Raw genomic sequence first — 19,216 nt, 5'->3', positions numbered from 1 at the left:
ATTATTTCTTGATTTAAAAGTATTATATTTAAGTTGAAAGAAGGAACGAATAAACAACTTTATGTTTTCACTTGTAGTCTAAAACCACCAAAGCCATAAATAAGGAGTAACATTGCTAACTTATAATAAACTCTTCAGTATAATATATAATAACACATACACTATGTATTGCAATATGTTACCTTTTATAAAATTTCAGGTAATTTTTATATTGGGGAAATACAGAAGTAAAGTTATAACATACAGGAGACTGTAACGATTTTCACAGCACATCCCAAGATCCCAATGTAACAAATATGATGATAGCATAAAATTATACACAATAAAAAGCATATTTCACAAAAAGAAAAGAAAAAAGTCATTCAACGAGACCAAAGAGAGGAAGTCACCTTGCTAAGTGACTCATACCTCAGGATACCAGCTTCCTAATGCATGTGAGATAACTAGAGGCTTAGAAATGTAATTTTTTTCTTTTAAAAGATCAGCACCTACGCTAACATCTGTTGCCAATCTTCTTTTGTTTTCCTCCTTCTTTTTCTCCCCAAAGCTTCCCAGTACATAGTTGTATACTGTAACTGTGGTCCTGCTGGTTGTGCTGTGTGGGACGTCGCCTCAGCAGGGCCTGGTGAGCAGTGCCATGCCTGCATCCAGGATCTGAACCAGCAAAGCCCCGGGCTGCTGAAGCAAAGCGCATGAACTTAACCACTCAGCCACGGGGCCAGCCCCAATTAGAGCCTTAGAAATGTAATTTTTTTAATTGAAAAACGTGAATAGTTTACATTCATATGGATTCAAAACTTGAAAAGTATAAAAGGGCATTTTATGTGATTTTTTTGAAAAAGACCTTTTTCTTCTCCCAATAATGGAATTAAGTTTAAACACCCATTTTAATATTTTATAATTTTATTAAAGGCATGTTATCAATTATTACATTATAACTATTGTACAAACACTAAATAACTGTACAAATGTCAGGTATTCATAGTATTCATGTTCTGTATCATACTTATATTTTAGCATCTACTTATATTTACTTTTGCACTTAATTAGTATTGTGTTAAACCATTTTCTAACTCTATGGTTAAACCATTCTCTATGGTTCCTGTCCATAGGTACTGAATTCTTAATAGGACTAAAAGCTCTCTGAGATTGATGATGTCATCACAGACTACTTAAATACCCTTAGGTAATAAATAAATGAATAGTTATGTTAATTCAATACACAAAGGGCCTATATTTAGTTCACATCCACTGAACTTATTAAGATCAAAAAGTCTCATCTTTTTAAGCATGTTAGTGCAGTAAGCTTACCTCTCGCTGTTCTCCTCCATAGTATCTTGCATTTTAGAGGATAGTTCTGTGTATCTGTCACCTGCCTGTTTTTCTTCTTCTAGGCCTATCCTGTTCCCATTATATTTTTCAGTCATTATTTTGGTTGGTGAATGATCAAAAGCAGGACATAAGTCTTCCTTAGAAAGTTCTTTCCACCGTTTCTAGGTAGGGAAGAGAAACGAAAACACTAAAATTTTGGTTTTCCATAAATAAAAAGGATTTATGAATTGAAATTCTATATGCATGTTAAGAAAACCCTGTGATGCTAACAGATGAATGAGAAAGAAAAAGGTGTTTTACCATACCACCTTGTCTAGATATGTCTATTTAAATTCATTTAATATTTATGGACATCTCTTAATAAAATTTAGCGGGCCTTTAACCTATTTGAGACAAACTATACTAAGACCTCACTAAAACATTAGTCACAGTAAGAAGATTTTAGTCAAAGCCAGACTTTGCTGGACTCCTAATCCACAGGGATGTAACACAGGAAACAGTGACCAAGATGTGATCTAGTGTTTCTGTGCTCCTTGCCACTATCTAGTCTAATGAGGAACCAGTAGTGAGATCTCCAAGTAGGTCCGTATGATGACAGAGGACTTTAGTTTGGTTGTCCCTACTAGGTATACTAGCAGTTCCAGGCAGCTTAGCCCACTGGGTTAGAGAAAACTCCTCTCACATGCCTGGACTTCACAGTAGGCAAGATTCAGACCAAGACAAAGAGAAATTCCATTTTCTTCATCTAAGTAACAAGATGTCATCACCTACCTTGGGAGCCTGTTGTGATTAACGAGATGATATGTGAAAGGGCCTAGCATCATGCCTGGCAAATGTTAGTTTCCTTTGCCCTCACTGCCACCATCCCTACGAAGAAAGGTAGAGGAAGAAGAGGTGCAAAGTATACCTAGGGCCCTGGAAGATGCAGGCAGTGACAAAGTATAGGCCAGAGAAGGAGAAGGCAAGTATAACCTCAGCACAGGGGACCACTGGCTCTCCAAGTCCTTAAAGGGCGGGGAACACAACCATCCATCTCCCTGCCAATAACAAGAGCAGTAGAGGAGATGGCAGTGAGAGCTGAGAGTTTTGATTATCTACGACTTTGACACTGATGCAAAATGACTTGGTATAGACAGGAGTGGCTCTCTTAGAAGATCCTATCATGGAAGCATGGAGTCTCAGATCTAATGAATAAGGGATTCTATAACTTATTGTCTGAGGATTTTAATGATTTTGAACAGAGATATAACACGGCAACTTACACTTTTCAGGAACTTAAGGAATGCGCATTCCCTGGAGTTACAATAATGGCATTCTTAAAAACAGTGCTTGTATATTTAGATAAAAAAAATCCCTGGAAAATTCATTGATGCACTGATAAACTAGTTTCTAACTTGTCTCATCATACAACAGAGGAATGAAAAAGAAAAGGCATTTTATCACACTTCACATTTCCCAGATATGGCTGTTTTATTAAGTTGCATAATTAATATATCTCTTTCTGTTTTATAGTAGTTGATTCACAAAAGACTTAGAGAATGTAAAATTCTGTAATTTTTTTATATTTGGAGGACAGTGAGTAGTACAGCTTGGTACAATTTGGCCAGAAGATGAAGAACATATTGAGCTTGACCCTGAGAGATGACGCCAACAAGGAAACAGACCTCAAGAAAAGAAGTCTCTGAACTTAATTTGAGAAACACTGAAGTGGAACTGAACTCTCCTGGGCAAGGATCTAATAAGACTTAAACCATATCCAGAAAGAATATTTTGCAAATACTTGAGAAACTACTATAATGGAACCTAAGATGTTTTCACTTTAGATTACTGCATCAATTTTCTTTCTTCCCCTATTTCAAATTTTTGTTATTGGTCCAAATAGCATTTTTTACATTGAAGAAAATGCAAGTGGGGCAACAAGATATTTAGTAAGCACTTACCATACCCTACACTGTTCTAATGCTTCAAATGTACCAGCCCCTAATCCTCACAAGAACTTTAGGAGGTAGGTACTACTATTATCATTATTATATTCCTTTTACAGATGAGATGGTTTGAGAGTGTTTAAGTAACTTGCCCAAGGGTATACAGCTAATGAACAGTAGGGCCAGAATTTTAATCCAGGTGGTCTGGGTTGACTATGTTGCAACCTCTCCTGATTGTCTAGATTTCTGAAAGGCTGATTAATTTCAGTCACTGCATAGTTTTAAGAGAGTATCCAATAAAATGTTACATTGTCTCCAGAATTTATACTGGTCAATTTTTGAAGTTTCTATTCATCACTGAAACCTAGTTATAGCAACTCCAGTCTTATACTTGGACAAAACTCAATGCCAATAAATGAGACCATGCCAAAAATCAAATCTTACACTTCCCAGAATATGCAACAAATTCAGAATCTGTCAACAAGAAAAGCACTCAGCAAAGGGGGGAAAAAAAGAGAGAGATTTAATGCTAGTGAATTAAAAAAAAAAAAAAAGCAATGTCATTTTGTCATGTCTCTGGGCAGCAAACTCACTCAACTTTGCCTTCCCTATGACAGACAAGCAAGCAGGCACTTCAAAATCACCTGCCTTGGCTTGTCACTGCTGACTGGTGAAGCCACGGAATCAATACTGCTCCCAGCTTTAACCTCATTCAAGCTCTCATTTTGAGGCCTGGAATACAGCTAACCAGACCAAGAGTTTTTCATCTAATTCTATACTCATGTTGCACCACACTCTCCTGCGTGACACATGCTATGAGCAACACCCCATGCACTGCCTGCAGCCCCATCCTACCCATTTCTCACTGAAAAAAGCCCCTTGAAGGAGCAGTAAAGTGATGTAATTAAAGTTGAAACCTACTATTATTTGTTAAAACTATACCATTTACTTAATACTTTATTAATAGTGTCAAATTACCAGCTAGAGATCTTACAACATCAATTCTGAATTGCCAAAGTGGATTACTTACTCTGCAAGGTTTACTGTCATCACTGATACTGGGAATGTGCTAATAAATATGTGGTAATACCAGAAACAACACTGCGTATTTATGCCTGACTTTGTGCCAAGAAAGATGTAAGGTAAATGATATCATTGTTAGAGATGACTGGAAATTATATACATTTATCTAGGTAGGTCAAGGTCACTGGAGATTTCTGTAAATGAATAAATGGTATGTGATTAGAATTACATACATATATTTACTGATCTTAGATGCAATCACTTTAGACATAAATATTAACAGCTCTCCTTTGTCCCAAGAGGTTCTAAATCACTTTATATCCACGTATGCCAAAAAAAATCCCAGAAAAACTAACAGGAAACTGTATCCGATAATGAAAATATCACTCACATCATATAAATCTAAGCCAAGACTAAAGGTGAAGACAGATGTCCCCTTTAGGAAAAAGCATCAGAGACGAAGAATTACACGGGTTGGGTGCTACTGAACAGACAGCTCTCTGGAGATAAACAGATTCAGGACGTGCCCTCCCCACCCTCTGCCATCGTGCTCACACTAGAAAGACGCTTCCTTCTTTCCTTTTACAAATAATTTCTTCCTCAAGTTAGAGGCAAAGAGGCGGAGGTAGATGTATGGAGAGAAGAAAGAGCTTTTTGATAAATTGGCTATCACATCCTGGTATGCCAAATGAGATACTTTTATGGGCTACAGTTATATTCATGCAGTTTGGGATTTCCACATTAACAAAGTAACTTTCGATCTTTGTAACAGTAAACTTTTTTTGTTCGGTTTGCTTTGTTTTGGTGAGGAAGATCTGCCCTGAGCAGATCCATTGCCAATCTTCCTTTTTTTTTTTGCTTGAGGAAGATTAATCCTGAGCTAACATTCGTGCCAATCCTACTCTACTTTGTATGTGGGATGCCTCCACAGCATGGCCAACAGTGGAGTAGGTCCGTACCTGGGATCCGATCCCATGAACCTGGGCCACCAAAGCAGAGCATGCAGAACTTTAACCACTAGGCCACAAGATGGCCCCTCAATCTTTGTAACAGTAAACTTTGATGATTTAAGATTTCAAGAAACTACTCTTAGATTTCTGTTCTAAGCTAAAGTTCTGGTACAGTACTGTCCACTTAAATATAACGTGAGCCACATATATAATTTAAAATGTTTAGCAGTCATGTTAAAAAAAAAGGTGAATTTTAACAGTATGTTTTAACTCAATATATGAAAAATACTGTCATTTGAACATATATTCAATATTCTTTAAATTACTAAGATACTTAAAACTTTTTCTCCCTGTATTTAATCTTTAAAATCTGATATGTCTCTTACACTTCAAACAGATCTCAAGTCAGACCAGCCATATTTCAAGTACTCAACAGTACATTTGCTTAATGGCTATAGTAGTGAACAGTGGAGTTCTAGGATGAGAAAAATATCTACGCAAAGTGAATAAACTGTATATATAAATACACATTCCTGGAAGAATACATGCATGCCAAAATGGTTACAAATTTGGGGTGGGTAAGCTAACGAAGACTTCCACTTTGTACATGATATATTTCCACATTTTTTTAGTTCTTTTATTCCTAACATGTACTCATTAATTATTTTTATAATAGAGAAAATTCACAGCACCACATAAATTATTAGAGACTTGCTAGGATCATTTCTGTGGAAACTGACCCCTCTGATTGGGTAACAGGCTTTTCTGATGCTGAGCACCCAGAAGATACAGAGACAATTGCAACATCTTATCTGGAACAGGAGCAGAGAATGCCTTGGCTTTGAATGGGGTGCTAATGATAAATTAAGAGTAAACTGAGAATCTGATGCTTACCATATCACATAAATTGGGACAGAAAGAATTCTTCTAAGCCACAGACTGCACTGTCATAATAATAAAGACCACAAAAAAGTAGGTCCATAAAATTCATCTCTATAGTGAAAAAGATCCTCCAAGTAAGTACATATATATTCTAAAACTAAAGAAACAAAACTTGAAAACATTTAAAGCGGAGGGAGGGATACTACCCAAAGGATACCACATTCCTACAATTACTCAGTCTGTAAGAACCACCAGGAAATAAGCAATAAACGGCAACTAGTGAAGGCACACTATTATGGGGGAAGTTTGATATAACTACTTAACTTTTTTTAAATTCCAGATTTAAGCTGGTAGAAGCTGAGATAAAAAAAAAGAGAGAGAGCGAGAGAGAGAGATTTTCCTAATCTTAAACATTTCAGATAACTTTTACTTCTCCTAAATCACTGTTCATTGCCAAGCAAACCCAATGCTGGCCCCAGCAAACCCAATGTTCCCAAAATATGATTTATGAAGTAGGGTCTCTTGTTTTGTGAGCTTAATCTTCTACATACTATTTTACTGACTGATGGCATTGAGTAACCTAATGTTTCTCTTCATTAAAAATTATTCTTTAATTCTATGTCAAAATTTGAAAAAAAACTTTTTAATAAAACAAAAATTTTATTGATAGTTTGTCTTGAACAGTTAAAATAGCACTAATGATCAGAACAAAAAAGTTAGCTACTGATAAATAAAATTGCTTAAGAATTTTAATGTCTTTGAAATCTATACAATACTTAACTCTTATACTTAATTCCACCATGACAGATGGTCTGTTCTAAGTTATAAAAGGCTTATTCAGAATTTTCCTGTTTTGGCTAGTAATCACAGAAATAAAAGGGCTAGTAAATGTGTTCATATAAGAGATATATAAAGAAAGAGATTCTATCTACTTATATCCAACACTACGTGATTAGATCAGACAAGAAAAGGGGGTCTGTTGTTATTTCTGTTTCTAGTTTACGTGTTATGTTAGTATATAACTCAGATTTCTGATAATCAGTCTTTGAACTCAGCTTTTGCAGATGTGGAATAAAAATATCTTCATGAGAATAAAGCCACAAACTAGAGAAAATATAACATTCTACTGGAATTTAATTATGTTTGTGATAAGTACTTGAGTCGTTCATTGTTATAAAATGAAATATCTTATATAAACTAAGTGTTCTAAAATCCCAGGTCAAGTTTTTAATGGGGTAAAAGTACCTAAATTTTCTGGTTTATTTTAATGATTAAATGCTTAAACTCTCTTTACATAAAAATTTTACTTTCTTTAATGAAATCTTATTTCCACTAGGGCTTTTGAGAACAGGCTGGATTTAACATGAGGCTGAGCTACATAGGAGGAAGTGAGCTTAAATTTTACAATTTTAAGATGGGCAGCTGGATTTACTACATTAATGTAAATATGCTTTTCGGAAGGAAGGGAGATGATAAATGCTTCAACAGAGTGCTGTTATTTGGTGCTAATCATCTCTCATACAAAGGTACTATTTTTCCCCTAAAAAGGTTTACCTGTATATTTGAATCTCCCTTTATAAATTTTGCTCCTTCTATTATAGTCATATACGAAAATCTGAGTTGATCTGGTGTCTGAATAAGTCCCATTCGATATTTTCTCATATTCAGTAACAGTTGTTTAATGTTAATATCATCACCTTTTTCCATCTGCAAGAAAGGCAAAAATTAGTCAAACCTTTCGTTGTGAGAGTCTGGGAAAGAGAAGCAATACTAGATAACTGTTAAGAGTTTTGGCATGTGCTGTGTTCCTCCTCCTCAAGAACAAGGTAAGTTACCACTGCAGCTCTAACTCTTTATGCACAAAACGGTCATCCCAGTGCATCCATCACCCACACCACACCTCAACTGTTCAAGTAGTAGATAGAGGACTTCTGGTCCTTTAGCTGATCCACAATTGAATGCAAAGCAATCATACTAATCTCACTCACTTCGGCCAGTGTTTGGTCTAGGGAGGGCTTTATGAGCAGTTCTGGCTTACGTAAAGATAAATCCACTGAGAATAGTGCTTTTTTTAAAAAAAAAAAGTTTTAGCAGGAGTAAACCTTTCTGCCCAGTGCCCTTCCACCTTTATGTCTGTGAACAGCAGACCTCTAAAGATGGTGGAGAAGAAAGAGTCCAGACCCACAATGACACTGTAGAGCCACTGCACCAGCCCTGGACTACTGATCTGGTATTATAACCACAATGGCCCCACCTCAAGGAAAAAGAAAAAAGTTGTTATATTTAGTAGGGAACAGGTGTAAACACACAATCCAGTTTTAATATACACCATTTGCAAAGTAGACACTAGAGTTTTTAAACATGTCAAAGTTCACTTTAATGTAACAATCCAATCTTTGATTGAAGTATTCTCTATATAGGCAGAGTGGTAAGGTAATGCAGTAGATATGTTAAGACTCAACCATTTCTATAGCCTAGAAGTGCCCTATATCCCAAGGCAGGAAAAACAGACATCCTAAAAAGAGAAAAGGTATAGACCGGTATCCAGTCTGGGGCTTGGAATCGGTTGGTGGAGAAAGAATGCAGCCCTTGATGGTACAGATAGGAATCTCAGGGGAACAACAACAATACCGACATTTATTGAGTGCTTAGAAAATACCAGGGACTCTTCTAAGTGTTCTAAATGTATTTACTCATTTAATTTCCACAACATCCCTGTAAGGAAAATACTATCATTATCCTTAGTTTGTAAATAAGGAAATTAAGACAAGAGAAGTGCTTGTCTGAGGAGGAAGGAATTGAATATTATATATCAATTTACATTTGAAGAATAAGGGGAGGGGAGGGACCTATTATTTCTGTAATATAAAACTACTAGGTAAAAAATGTTTTCTTGGAGATCTCTAGAATTATCTTGGACGAAGCCCCACCGGTCACAAATAAGAGGCAGCTGAAAGGGTGTAAATGAGATTTTTAGGTTTTCCAAAAAAAGAAGTTTAAGTTTGAAAAAAACAGTTCTGGGATACTTACATTAGAAACAATAAAAAAAGAAAACAAGACTATAATTAGATCATAAGGAGCACTTACCAGAATAAGACAGGTGTCTACGAGAGAAAAGGTGCCTGACCGCCCAATGCCTGCACTACAGTGGATCACTGCAGGCCCATGTTCAGGATTCAAGGAACCAGATTCTCTCACTTTAAATAAGAAATTGAGAAATGAAGCTGGTGATTCAGGGACTCCAAAATCTGGCCAGGTAGTATAATGAAAGTGAGATATTGTTCTGGTTTCACCACTCTAAAAAGTGAAAATCAAGGGGGAAAAGTTAGTTCCAATTTTTTCTTTTAAAAAACTACTTCAGAAAGATTATGTGTTTTATGTAATGCTTTTAATCCTTATGGGCCTTTCGTACCATGATTTTTCACTTGGTTTTTGATAATCACTTATATAAGTTTGGGAAGATTTTCTCTAGGAGAATTTGGAATATAATAAGAACTAACACTTCTATAACACATTATTTTGTAGGCATGTTCTAAGCTTTTTATACATTACCTCAATCCATACGACAATCTTATTAAAACCCATTTTCCAGATGAGACAACTGAGGCAGAAAGTTAAATAATTTACCCAAGGTCACACCTTCAGAAAATGACAGAGCCAGGATTTGAAGAGGCAGCCTGGTGCAGCACTGGGGTTCTTAACCACTGACCTCTACCATACATGTTGCCAATATTTTCTTTAATTCATACATCATGATGAGTGGATTCTTTTTCCTATTTTTAAAAATTCCTACCAGTACAATTTTGCATTCTTTAATGGTTTCCTTTTTAAGAATTCCAAAGTTTTTTTAGACATAATCTTTTCTATTATATGAGTTACCTTTTACATTTAGCTATACAGGCACAGAGGAGCAACTCAAGAATTAATTTAAAGAAACAATCTTTACAGTTTTAATTGAAATTGCTTTTCTAATTGCTGCTTTACTCCATGGTAATAATTTCCAGTCCTAAAACTGTTTATATGCCTTTGCTGATGTACTAAAATGGTTTACCAACATGCTAAATGTTTCCTGTCTCTTAAAGCCTGCCTGGCATTCACTATCACTTGCTGGATATGCCTGATGATCTTCATTTCTGACTAACTCATTATGAAAATGTTCCTTAGCTTTTGCCAATTGCTTTTGCCCCAAGGAGCACTTCTGTACCTTATACTGTTCATTTCTTTAAATGAAGCAGCAATCCTCCAACATGTCTTTGCATAATTTTTCAGTTTTATTATAGAACTTTTTTGGAGAGAGGAGATGTTGGGGCCCAGGGCAGGCGACCCCAAAATATCCCACAATAGCATAGTAATTACTCTGAATTGAAATTACTCGAGAAGCAGCCAATACAAAAAGAGGCATTTTGACACTCTTTTCTTTGTTCCCCCTGAAAGCAGGAAATAAATCCCCCAGCTGAAAGGTGCTCTCCCTGCATCCTTATCATGAGAGCCAGGGAATTCAGGGCTGAGAAGCCTATGTAAACACAACTTGCTAATTTACTACTTCAAGTTTGAATTCCTCACTAATTACATACCCCAAACCTAAGTTTCTTTGCCCTGTCATTCCTCACTAGGTTTTTATCCTGTTAATCTGGTCTTGTGTCAATTTTATTATTAGTCCAACCAGAAGAACCCAAGAAGGATAGACGGAGGCAATTTCCCCCTCCCTAACAGAGACATAGAAGCAACATAAAAGAACCACGATATTTTTAATGGCTACCAGCTAGGGACTATTATTATAGCATCCTGCTTTCAATACAAATTTTCAAAAATAAAGTTAGCTTTCATTCTTTAAATATAAATTTTCCCTTTTTTCAGTAGAAATTAAGACTCGTAAGCCCTAGACTTGATTACATGAGGCATTAACACTGATAAAACACACTGCAGAATTAAAAAAAAATTTTTTTAATTATAGTGGCTAATTTTTCTTATCATTCAGCTTTTATAATTCCAAATTCCAAATACACTGGGATCCACAGGTGCTTGATATACTGAAGGTACTAGAATTAAAATGATCATTGTGATTACTAGATTTCAAAACATTCCTTTTTAAATTCCAAATAAGTATGCTAAGTGAAAGAAGCCAGACTCTGAAGGCTACATACCATATGATTTCATTTATATGACAGTCTGGAAAAGGCGAAATTATAGGAATAGAAACCAGCTCAGTGGTTGCCAGGAGCTAGGAGTGGAGGGTAGGGCTGACCGTACACAGGCAGCAGGAGAAAATTTTGGGGGATGATAGAACTTGTTCTTTATCTTGATGGGAGGGGGTTACACAACTGAATGCATTGTCAAAACTCACAGACTGTACACCAAAAAAACTCAATCTTACTGTATGTAAAAAAGGGAGTTAAATTTGCTGTATTAAAAAAAGTATTTAAAACATTCCAAATTAAGAAGGCTAAATTGTAGTTTCCTTTTACAAAGCCATTAATGCACAGGTAACAACGCAATACCAACATAGGAATGGGCTAAAGAGGCTGGTCTCTGATTAGCCCAGGGGTATACTTAAAGTCCTATTTTCTTTTAATGAGGTCTAAGTTTCCAGGAGGTGTTTTTAACTCCTTTTTTTCCCTGACAAATCACCCTGCTGTGCTCATCAGCCTCCATGTAGTGCTGACCATGCAGAGCAGGGCCAGACTTGGCCCATGGGAGCCTAAACCAAGTCCTGCTGGAGCTCCCGGGTCTGGGAGGTGTGGTGCCAGGACCCTGCTCCAGTGCAAGCTGTGCTCTCTAGGGTGTGGCCCAGTGTTCCTATATGGTTGTGTGCTCAATTATTGCATCACTTCTTGGCTCAAAACCTATGGTTACCCCCAAATTCTGAGCAACTGCTTGCTTTTTCTTTGCTTCTATAATTTTGGCTCAAGACTAGTGGTCTCTTGATTTCTTTCAAATTCAGGTCATGCTGTCTGGGATACTCAAAGCCAGTTCCCAGAAATGCTCACGACTGTTTGTATAATACAGTCTTCCCTACTAATAGATTTTTAAAATCAGTCTTTTTCTTTCCCTACAGGACCAGACTAAAGAACTTCTTGAGAGGATAATTTTTATTAATTTACCCCTACTGAAAGAAGATTCAAAAACAGCAGCTCACAAAAATCATCTAATTCCCAAAGGACCACGTTAGGTAATAAGATGTCTATGTTTACTACTATGGTACAAACGAAATGTGTATATGTATGACTGGACTCCTTTTCCCGGTTTTTCATGCTGGAAAAAAATGAGAGGGGAAAAAAGGGTTGCCAAAGGAGAGAAAGCTAATACAAAATTCATCTTTATTCCAAACAAGCCCTACATTTAGACGCTACAATTTTTGACAAACTCCTTCTTTCAGAACTGTGGAAGCACCCTTTCCTTCTCCTACGTCACCGAGTCACATTAGTTTCCCTTCTGTGAGGTCCAGTTGGGCCCTTCCATCTCTTTCCCTCTGCTGCACCTTACACCCCATGCATACCGGGTTGCATCCACAATAGCGTGGCTGTCTCCATCTCCAGCCATCCCGCACACGCCTGCCAAGTGTTCTTTGTAAAATACTGCATTATGAATACCACACTCTGCATGAAAATGTCAGTGGTTCATCATTCTTTTTAAGGCAAAATCTCATGTACATTTTTTGAAGGAGAATTCAAATTTAAAGTCTTTGAATAGGGATATCTAGCTCATTATATATGGATTCATATTCATATAATCTATGAATGGAGCAGGTGGTATAAGACAATGGGGAGCTTTAGGCTTATGGCAATTTAAGTGTATGCTGTCTAAAGCTATTCAAATTCAAGTTAACTATTATTATCATCAATATATTTAAGATGATTACCAATTTTATAATCATAAAAAATCTACACAGCTCTATGGTGCCAGGCCCAGTTATTGTCACACTTTAGGCACATATAGAAGGTACCAAGATTATGCTTCCAAAAGACTTTCATAAGCCCTAGTTTTGTCGTCCTTAAATGGGGTTAAAAATAGTACTTACCTTATAAGCCTATCATTCTAAAGCGCCTAATATATGCCTGCACATGGTAAATGCTTAACACATTATACTCACTAATTGCCTTTATTTTAGCCCCTAATAAGCTCCAATAATTGTAAACCTCTCCACATTTTCAGTCTCTTCACTTAATATTTCCTCTATACCTGGACAGCAGCAAAGTTTGTCAACCCTGTCTCCTAAATACAGATTTAATCTATAAAATCTGTACCCTCACTGACACTGCCTTAGTTCAGTCCCTCATCAATTTTTGCCAGGATCATTATATTGTCTGTGTTAAACACTTAGTTACTGCAATTCATTTTGAAAGGTAAGTAGAACTCACCAGGTCAGGAGGAGAGGAGACTGACAGGAATAGTTAGGCATTGGGCTTGCTTCTAAGCAGAGAGAAAAGCAATACAGAGGCAGGACACCCAAGGAACAACCTATTTGAGGAGTAAGTCTTTTAGCAAGAACAAATCCTGAGTGCCTGAAGGAGAAGAAGGTAGACAAGGAGGCAAGGACCAAGCTGGGTTGGTCTTGGACTTCTGTGCTGGCTCTGCAAGGATTTTTTAGAGCATGGTAGAAGGATCACTCTTGTGTTTGAGATCAACCACTCGGGTATAGTGTGGTTGACAATGTACTCGGTGCAACTGCAGAAGGGAGGACAATGGCAAGGGCAAGGACCCTGTCCACACATTTTCGTATATTGAATTTTTCATTGCTGAGTTTCAAACCCAGAAAGTATAGAAGTTATTCCTTAAATAGGGAAAATGTTGATATAATTCTGGCAAATCTCACCCTGTATCGTGTCGTTGCTGGTTTTCTATAATCCAACCACAGGACCTTTATTCAGTTGCTAGAGCTCAGCGAGCTCCATCAGGTGATTTGCCCAAGATATTCCCTCTTCCTGAAATAGTTTCCGGAACTCTACCCCACTTCTATCCTCTCTCTTTTATTTAATTAATGCCTACAGGTCCCAGATCAATCATTTTCTTAGAGGTGGTTTTCCTGACCTCCTTCACTAAAGGTACTTCCTCTAATAAATACTGTTATCTCACTATATGCCTCTTCTCTTGGAAACGTCCTGAATTTTTAAATAATTCTTGGGTGCTTCCTTAATAATATATACCCAGCCCGCTAGAACAACTCCAGGGGGAGTTGAAAACCTTGTTATGGAGTCAAAACACAGACATACACAAGTATTGAACAAGCCAATAAAAGGCTAAAATTTAAATTATGGAGAGAAGTGCAGGAAGTTCACAGCTGTTAGGAATGAATGCATCACAGACATATTAAGACCTAAGTAAGAAATGGGGCACAAGGTAGCGCTAAAGGATGTGTGGGATATAAATAGGCAGAAAAGAGAGGAGGACATTCTAGGTGGGATAAACTGATTAAACTATTTTGAATCAAATCCCAGTTGAGCATCATAATAATTAGGCACTCATTCTGTTTTGGGCACATCTACAAGGACAGAGAAATAGAAGGCAGTCAGCATTACAACAGTATTCCTGAAATGTAATAAACATAAAGCTGGCCAATAATATTATGGAAAATAGTTAAGGGCAACAGAAAAAGAAAAACCTTAAAGACAAATAAGTACTCTAGATGGCCTTAGATTTAAAAAAGCCCCTAAAACCAGCTCCATAGCTTAAGCTGCGGGGCCACCTTAAAAGCAGAGATGGACTCTCACCATTCAGAGGCAAAAGTTCAAATTCTTAGCTCTAATCAAGACACTGGAAAGGGCTGCAGGTTTGTAGCTTTACTGTTCCATTAGACTGGAAGTCTCTAAAAGAGCAAGGCCTGCACAGATCTGTTAAGAGCTCCAAGCCAGGTTCCTTTAGAAGCAAACTGGTTCTCTGCACCTCAGGAATCTCAACAAAGGTCTGCAGGTGAGGTTGGCTATCACTCCCCTACTTCATCATCACCTTCCCTCGACCCCTTGTTATTTCCTTCTCCCTCAACTTGTTCTTTTCAACTGCTCTCGCTCCTGCAGTCCCTCCCAATTCATTAATATTACAAAGAAACAGATACACAGAACTAAAGCTAATAATTATGGATCTTGCACTGAGTCTAGGTATGTTATAGCAGTAAATCACTTGATCCTGAGGTAGATAAGATTAGCATCTTTTTCAAAAGACAGCCTCATGTCATTAGAAGTTAGGAGATCAGGATTTGAGTTCTGAGTCACTTATTACCCAAGTAACCTATTTGTGGAAAAAATCCTATCCTTAATGGATTTTAGGATTATTTTTTAAAAATATGAAATACGAGATTATTAGGAATATTTATCTAAATTACAAGAAGACCGTGGGCCAAAAGATATTTATGTGAAAGTGTTTTGCAAACTGATAAACAAAACACAAAAGTCATTCTATTTTATTACTATTTGAGGTATAATCAATTCTCAATTAGGATAGATTTCAGAAACAAGGAAAAACATCTACGCTCTTCTCCATCTAAATCAATTTTAATGCCATAAGCAGATGAGGTACCTGGGATAAATACCAAGAGAAGATGATTCAGAGAACCATGAGAAGTTTATGGAAATGCAGTTCTGTTTCTGGGAATGAGCACGGTACGATCCAGTACCAAATAGTTATGGATGTATCTCAATGCAGTTTGAGACATAAGTAAATGGATAGTTGGTGCAAAATAAATCCAGTAAGGGAAATTTATAAGTAAGTCTAAGGCTTGTAATTCTCAACCTGACCCTTGTTAGATGACCCAAGCGATTAGATAATAAGCTTAGTTAGGGATGTCATGGGAAACTGGACCTGGGCCTTGAGCACACAGTACGCACCTGTGCTTACAGTATGCAATAAAAGTCAGAGATCAACCATAAAACATATTTCTATGTATCTAAAAAGTACTTATATTTATACCCTTTCTCTTCTCTGCAAAGCTTTTTTTTGGTTGTTAATGATCCTATGCTAATCACTTAATTCACTTAAGAGTTAACTAAAACAGCATCTCACTTTATAGACTAGATATATTCCTGAAGTCATTTTTGGGCAAACAAATATTTTCCTATTTTCTGGTTTTCGTAGTTTCTAAAGCACCTCAGAATCACTTTCATTTCATATTTTCTACTTATTCTAATTACAACACAATGAAGGTAAAAGAGGTAAGTGGGAAAAGGGGGAGAAATGTCTTGCTTCCCAGCCAGACAACAGCAGGCTCACAATCTACTATATACACGGATCTGGACCAAACACCAAGGAACAATTCTTATATTTCTGGAAAAAAAAATCCAAGGAAATGTTCTTGAGACCAAATGCTAAACTTATTTCACCATTTTACCCAACTCAATAAGGACAAATTTCTGTGTGGTGAATTACTTGAATTAACACTATTCCGCTAAGTTATTTTCTCAAATACCTTGCTACTCTCAACAGTAGTAAATACCAGGAACGGTTGTTTATTGGACACCTACACTGCATCAGGTGCTTTGCATGCACATCTTCATCTGATCTCCAAAACAGCCCTGAAAGGGAGATATTATAATCTCCATTTTACAGATAAGGAAAGGCTTAGGGAGGTTGAGAACAGGTCCCAAGGAGACTTCTACTAAGTAGCAGAGCTGGGATTTGAATCCAGGTCGGCCTGATTCTAAAATCCTCTCTCTTAATGCCCAAAATAATTTTAATAAATTAATTTCAATCCTCAACTATCAACCTGAACTTTAAAATTCTTACTTTCTAGGGTTTCTTCAGAGTCCTTAGAGAGCTACCATATATAGGAACACAATCTAAAAACAAATGGTTAGGACTATATATTATTATAGATATTATCAAAATGTATGTGCTGCCCCAAACTTCAAATCTAATAACAAACAATAATTGTTAAAATCATCATACAAAGTCCAATCTTTTGGTCATGAAAAGTCTTACATTGATATTTTCTAACTGCAGTAGATGTACTGTATAATATGACTTCACATCTTCTGACAAGAACTTCACACTGAATCCTGTTTCTTTATACAGCATCTCTCGGTCGTCTTTTGTTGGCCAGTACTGTGCACATTTAACCTAAATTTAAGAATATGTATATGATTTTTTTTAGTTTATAGACATTATGAAACTATAAAAAGTTGGAAAAGGAAAACAAACCAGATACATACAAGCCATATTTTTTCAAGTACCCAAATCTAGGAATAGTCACACTATATTTGATGTTTAATACATTTTGATAAGATTGACATTCTATAAAATCAGGTTTGTAAAATGTTCCCATAACTTATACACTAAAAAAGCTATAAACAGACACCATGTACATAAAATAAAAATGAATGTCATTTCTAAAGCATGACAACCTATATTTTAACACCATACTGGCATTCACTTCATGTTTCTAAAAGTATCAAACTCTTGCAAGAATCTTATCTTCAAACAGTATTAAAAAGGCTTTTACAAGTATTTTCCACAAATACCTATGAATCTGCTACTAAATACTACATATCTAGAAATAATACTGCACATTTACTTACTAAAATTAAATCAAGGGAGAGAATCAGAAGATAAGCCACCTTTACTTAGAGTTGTGATATTTTGGCAGAACTGCTGATATGGAATTCACATTTGTGACAATAAAAGCATCTTCCCCAAAGCCAAATTTTGAAGCCAGCAGGCTGAGGCAAGGTGAGATAAAGAGTCTTTCATTAGGAAAAAACACCAGAGAAACTTCCTTGTAAAATATGGCCATTTCTCCTTTTCTAAATCACAAATAGCTACAAATAACAAAGAAAAATGCCTCCAAAACAAATGAATACTATGAGCTAATACCTCAAAAGGTGCTAAAAAACACTTACAAAATGATACAAGAAGTGAAAGAGCATAAATGAGAAATTAGAACAACTCAGAAATGAGGTGACAGAAGCAGAAAAGAATTAGAAATAATAGAACACATTTCAGAAATGAAAATTAATAAAACTAAAAGGAACAGAGGCATGAATAAATACAAGAGATAATGCCTTAAGACAAAAAGAAGAGGAAAAGGAGGAAATTTTTTTTTAAATAAAAAATAAAAAAAGAAAAGAAAAGAAGGGCATCAGCCCAGTGGCATAGTGGTTAAGTTTGCCTCTGCTTTGGTGGCCCAGGGTTCGCTGGTTTGGATCCCAGGCGTGGACCTACACACCGCTCATCAATCCATGTTGTGGTGGCATCCTACATAGAAGAACTAGAAGGACTTGCAACTAGGATATACAACTACGTACTGGTGCTTTGGGGAGAAAAAAAAAAGAGAGGAAGACTGGCAACAGATGTTAGCTCAGGGCCAATCTTCCTCCCCCTCCCCAAGAGCATAAAAAAAAAAAGGCTAAAAAAAATGGAGAGACAGACAAATAGGATTTAAACAGAATGTGACAAATATAAAAATAGGCAAAGAAAATCGAACATGCATAATAGGAGGACCCAAAGAACACACCAAAGGAAGCAAGGGAAGAGAATAAATACTAACAAGTAGAATTCAATAAATTTTCTTTAAAAAAAGGAAAAATATTTGAAATCACATGTTGAAATAGCACACTGTGCAGCTGGAAAAAGTGACCCAGAATGACCAATGCTAGGACATATTTTGGTAAAATTAATGAGATTTGAGGGAAAAAAATCCTTTGGGTAACCTAGGTAAAAAGAACAAGTGACCTACAAAGGAAATAAAACATCTATTTGACCTTGACAGTAATTTGTAATGCCAGAAGGAAATGGAGTAATATGTTTAACTTGCTCAAAAAAAAGCAAATACGAGTCAAGGATCCTGTATCCTGCCAGACTGACTTTTAAGCATTAAGATAGCAGATGAACTGTCAGCGAGATGTAAGAAATCATGTCCATGAGCGCTAACTCAGGATCCACTAGAGAACGAGCTATAGACAGAACTGGAGAGATATCAACAAAGACTGATGATGAATATTAAATACATATTTATATGTAGAACTAAGATTTTAAAAGGGATATAAGAGAGAGACTAGGGGCCAGCCCGTGGCCGAGTGGTTGAGTTTGCGTGCTCTGCTGCGGCGGCCCAGTGTTTCATCAGTTTGAGTCCCAGGCGTGGACATGGCACTGCTCATCGGGCCATGCTGGGGCAGCATA

General features: G+C 36.5%; 1 protein-coding gene across 2 annotated transcripts in view; it reads right to left on the bottom strand.

Annotated features, from left to right (window-relative positions):
* The window catches only part of PTPN2 (protein tyrosine phosphatase non-receptor type 2), an 85,551-nt gene that overhangs the window by 12,350 nt on the left and 53,985 nt on the right, over positions 1-19,216 (bottom strand). For both annotated transcript variants that reach the window (XM_008525296.2, XM_070629565.1), the window contains exons 5-8: positions 17,021-17,158; positions 9,200-9,409; positions 7,667-7,819; positions 1,312-1,493 (exon numbers count right to left, since the gene is read on the bottom strand). In XM_008525296.2, coding sequence (XP_008523518.1) covers positions 1,312-1,493; positions 7,667-7,819; positions 9,200-9,409; positions 17,021-17,158 — 683 coding nt within the window. The remainder of the gene's footprint in view (positions 1-1,311; positions 1,494-7,666; positions 7,820-9,199; positions 9,410-17,020; positions 17,159-19,216) is intronic.

The sequence above is a fragment of the Equus przewalskii genome, chromosome 7 (genome assembly GCF_037783145.1).
Source record: "Equus przewalskii isolate Varuska chromosome 7, EquPr2, whole genome shotgun sequence".
In the NCBI taxonomy this organism is placed as follows: Eukaryota; Metazoa; Chordata; class Mammalia; order Perissodactyla; family Equidae; genus Equus; species Equus przewalskii.
Note: the sequence above shows the minus strand (reverse complement) of the source record. Positions and strands in the feature narration are given on the sequence as shown.